The 5,196-nt window shown below is 33.2% G+C and overlaps 1 protein-coding gene across 1 annotated transcript; it reads left to right on the top strand.

Annotated features, from left to right (window-relative positions):
* The first annotated feature begins 634 nt into the window (after positions 1 to 634).
* LOC107007885 (putative polyol transporter 1) lies at positions 635 to 3,802 on the top strand. The gene is made up of 3 exons (XM_015206718.2): positions 635 to 833; positions 1,103 to 1,465; positions 2,521 to 3,802. The coding sequence occupies exons 1-3, from the start codon at positions 704 to 706 to the stop codon at positions 3,651 to 3,653; spliced, it is 1,626 nt and encodes a 541-aa protein (XP_015062204.1). The 5' UTR covers positions 635 to 703; the 3' UTR covers positions 3,654 to 3,802.
* The last annotated feature ends 1,394 nt before the right edge of the window (positions 3,803 to 5,196 follow it).

The raw sequence follows: 5,196 nt of genomic DNA on the forward strand, positions 1-5,196 counted from the left end.
TGCATATATATCAAACAATTAGAATTAGCTAATTCAATTGTTCCCTAATTATGTTTCTGCTGTTCCATATATGGTGGTACTTAATATTATGCAATGGCCTTGTTTTTTTGAGTTTCTAAATCATTTGCTATTCATGTTAGAGTAGATTAATTCAGAATCATTTTATTAAGTTTTATTAGAGGAATAATGTTTTAACCAAGAATCAATTTGAGACATCTATTTAATTCTAATAGTAAAAAAAACTATTGACATAGATCATAACATAATTGTAATTATAATGAGTTTGTTGTAGTTACGCTAACTTAACTTCAACTGACATTTTAGACTTTCAATTTTAAATATGTATAAATAGATAGTTAAATTTATACCATTAAACGAATAGATACACATATACACGCTCAACGTAACATATGTGATAAATATAAAACGTTACATCTCTACTTATTTAATTTTATACAAGTTTAAATATTTATTTATGCACGTCAAAATTCAAAAACAATAAACATAAAAATAAATTATAATTAAATTTTAAAAGTCAATAAACCAAAGTTAAAATGGACCCCATAAGCTCAATAATATAATATATTAGGTCAATATTAGGGGCCCTTTTTTGTATATAAATAAAGGTGTGTGATAAACACAAAGATGAAGACCACACACTCTTGGCCTTCTCTCTCTGGCTAACAATTTTTCTCTTCCAATAATGGAGGAAGATAAACAAAACCAGGTAGCTAGAATTCAAGATTTTGATCCACCAAAGAAGCCAAAAACAAACAAATATGCAATTGCTTGTACTTTTCTTGCTTCATTGTCATCCATCTTGCTTGGTTATGGTAACTACTTTCATTTTATCCCTTCTTAATTATATAACATACTACTTCATTTATTACCTATGTAAAGTTAATTAAAACATCATCTAAAATTATTTGTCTCTTTTTCTAAAAATAGTTATCTCAAAATTATTATTATTTGACACTAATAGTTATCATAAATATGTGTTGAATTTAATACGCCATTTAAATACTTAAAATATTGTTATATCGTTTGAATTTAAATTCTGAATCTGTTTATGACGATTTTATAACTTTTTTGGTCCATGCAGATATTGGTGTAATGAGTGGAGCTATCCTCTATATTAAGAAAGATCTCCATATTACTGATGTACAAGTTGAGATTCTAGTTGGAATCCTCAATGTTTACTCGCTCTTTGGTTCCGCCGCCGCTGGTCGGACCTCCGATTGGATTGGCCGCCGGTACACTATGGTGGTGGCTGCCGGGATTTTCTTCGCCGGAGCTCTCTTGATGGGTTTTGCTACAACTTACGCCTTTCTCATGTTTGGTCGATTCGTCGCCGGAGTCGGAGTTGGGTACGCTCTTATGGTTGCTCCGGTTTACACAGCTGAAGTCTCGCCGGCGTCATCTCGCGGTTTTCTTACTTCCTTCCCCGAAGTTTTCATTAATTTCGGTACGTACTAATTTTTAGTTAACCATTAAAATTATATAGTAGAAAAAAATATTTACGGCATAAGATGGATAATATGACTAATAAAATTTCAATGTAATTTACCATAACAGTTACTTTATATCAAATATATTAAAATATTTTTTAATCTTTAACATATCACGTGGAATTGAAAAGTTAAAGTTTTATAAAAAAAAATTGATCATGCAGACTGAAAAGAAGGAATAAGGTGAATTTTTTTAGAACAGAGTATCATTTTATGAAATTTATATTGATTAAGAATAGAAAAAATTTAAATCAATGGCGTGGGACTTTGAATTTAACGTTGAAATTGTCGTTTTCTTTCGTGATGGCACGAGTCAATAATATGACAAACAACATGTTTTTGTCGAATAATTTTATTGATACGATAATATAGAAAAATATATTTTACCCTATATAATTTGACTGTAGAATCCCCTCAAGGTAAGACAAATACCAGCTTTCCCATTCCAATATTTTTGTGGATTCAAAAAAAATTATAATATCTTAAAATAATATGTACCAATTGTAATTACTATAGATTATGTGCCATCACAAATTTAAGTTTACAATTTTAATCATTTTGATTAATTTGAACTATATTTTTAATTTATAGCAATTTTTAAATTTAAACTTTTTGTATACTATATTTAAAATTATGAAATATATTTAATATATTTCTAAAGTCGTGAAAATATCTATTAAGAGTTAAGTTTAAAAGGTCAAATGACAAGTTATTGCAAGTAATCTAAGTTGTTGAGCGTTAAATAAAAGTGTAAATCATTTATTACCTTTTAATACTAGTTAAGGAAATATTGTTATTAGCAAAGGTACCATGCTATTTTTTTCAACACTTACAAATCAGGTCAACTCAATGGTGAGGCCGCTAAAGTCATTGCTCTAAGCCCGTATTTTGAATGGGTCATTTTTAATTTTATTGAGACGTTTTTAATTTTGAAAAATATTTTTGATAAAATTTATTTGTATTTGATATTTATGTTTATCCAAATAGACTCAGATTAATTTGTTAATGGCAGGTATATTGATGGGATATGTATCTAACGTGGCGTTTTCAAAACTTTCAACTCACCTGAGTTGGCGATTCATGCTCGGAATCGGAGCAATCCCATCGGTATTTTTGGCCGTTAGTGTTCTGGCCATGCCGGAGTCACCGCGTTGGTTAGTTATGCAAGGTCGACTCGGCGATGCAAGGCGAGTTCTCAACAAAACATCTGATTCCTTACAAGAAGCTCAATTCAGACTCGCCGATATCAAACAAGCCGCCGGCATACCGGAGAACTGCAACGACGACATTGTCGAAGTACCAAAACGCCCTACAGGAGATAACGTATGGAAGGAATTGGTCTTCTCTCCGACGCCGGCCGTCCGACACATCTTAATCACCGGTGTAGGAATCCATTTTTTCCAGCAAGCAAGTGGAATTGACGCTGTTGTTTTGTACAGCCCGAAGATTTTTGAAAAAGCCGGGATCAAGTCCGATCACGACAAGTTGCTCTGCACCGTCGCCGTCGGAGTAGTCAAAACATTGTTCATTCTAGTAGCCACATTTATGCTTGACAGATCCGGTCGCCGGCGGTTGCTATTAACCAGTGTCGGCGGAATGGTGACGTCGTTGGTGCTTCTCGCGACAGGCCTCACAATTATCGAACACTCAGAACAGAAATTAATTTGGGCAATAGCACTCTGCATAGCAATGGTGTTAGCTTACGTGGCGCTTTTCTCAATCGGTATGGGTCCGATAACGTGGGTTTACAGTTCGGAAATATTTCCGTTAAGGCTCCGGGCAACTGGATGCAGTATAGGGGTAGCAGTGAACAGAGTAACAAGTGGAGTAGTGTCAATGACGTTTTTGTCCCTCCAAAAGGCGATAACAATCGGAGCTGCGTTCTTCTTGTACGCCGCCTTAGCGGCGGTGGCGTGGGTGTTTTTCTACACATTGATGCCGGAAACTCAAGGGAAGACTCTAGAAGAAATGGAAACATTGTTTGGAACTTTCTGGAACTGGAGAGAGAGGGCGAGAGAACTGAAAGAATTAAAGAAGACGGAGAAAAACAGTAACGATAACGGCCATGTTCAGATGGGTACTAGTAATGCTCTAGCTACGCAAAATGTTATGATGGTAACAACACAACCAAACACAGTTGTGTGATTGTTTGAGACTAATAACAATATATGAAAACAGAGCAATTTCCTAATTTTGTACATACTACTACTTCAATATTGGTAACTTGTGCTAATTCGGGTAAAAACTACATCATGTATTATATATATATATATGACGATATTTATCAAAACCAATACATGATGAGTAAATAGAGGTTAAAATTATCTTAAACTGCCTTTAAAATACGTCATTTTTGTCTCATTACCCTTAACACGGTCCTTGAATTTCTTTCGAATAAATAATCAAACTCGAGAGTCAGCATTGAATTTGTAGTTATTCACAGCAAACTAACATAATATAAAAATTAGGTTTACGATTGGGCTCACGAAAAGACACATGATAAAATGAGCAAAGATCGATTGAGATGTTTTAATCATGTTTTGCATCAACCTCTAAAGGTATCATAGTTCTGAAAGTATAGCGGGTGGACCTAAGATCACATTGTCTAGAAAGACCTACCAACTGTTGGAATCAATGCAGACCAGATAAAATATGATTAAGAAATTGCTACTTCAATGGTTAATTGGTACCACTAAAATCTCAACCATCTTCATTTTCTTACAACTCACAAACACTCTCTTTCACCTTTTTGATAAATTTTTCAGGCCCATCGTCCACTTTCTCCTTCTCCATCCTGTCACTAAAAGATGTGTCGTCTATTTCAAGAAGAAATTTAGGCCATAACTTATTTGAGATTTTGATGTTTCCCTTTTTATTTCTACTTTGTTTTGTTTAATTTGAACTAATTAAAAAATTTTCAAAAATGTTCTCTCTACTTCCAAAGGGTAAGAATAGAATTTGTTGCATAACGCTATTCTATGTATTCTTCCTTTATGACTTTTCATTGGTATGTTATTGTTAACTTATATGAAATTCCTAATATATCCGGTAAAAATCTTCCGTTAAATATATGAAAATGACACACAAATTTTGCTTGATATGATAGGTGAAAAGTGAAACTGCCAAGGCCTTAAAATGTTGGTGGTCCTCTAGTCTATGTATGTTAGCCCAAGTTTGCTGCTAACATTGTGACCAGAATTTCATGGTCCTATTACGCCACCATCTTTGTTGTTGTTTGCATTAGTGGACAACTGGATGGCGTCAGCTTTAATTATAGGATTTGTGAGGATATTAACATTTGTTTATAAATCTGTGATTATAATCATTTTTCATGATATTGCTCAAAAGTGGTTATTCCTGAAATTTACCATATTTTACGTAGGCCTAATTAGACGTGCTATTCTGCAACTACATCCGTGGAAATAGTATGGGCTCAAAAATTATAAAAGCCCATATCTGATTCTTCGTTATAGTGGTCTTCTACAAGGAGCCCAAACTCAAAATCAAAATTCAAAAAAATAACAAACACGATGGGCATAATAAGGCTCTACAAATACAGTTTCGACAAATACACTTCATAGCTATAGTTCTGTTTGCCATGAAGATAATATTTTTGTCCGTATAAATTTATACATTTAGGAATTTTTCAAAATTCTATTTTGTATATTTTGCTTTACAATATACAAAT

Source organism: Solanum pennellii, chromosome 1 (genome assembly GCF_001406875.1).
Source record: "Solanum pennellii chromosome 1, SPENNV200".
Taxonomy (NCBI): Eukaryota; Viridiplantae; Streptophyta; class Magnoliopsida; order Solanales; family Solanaceae; genus Solanum; species Solanum pennellii.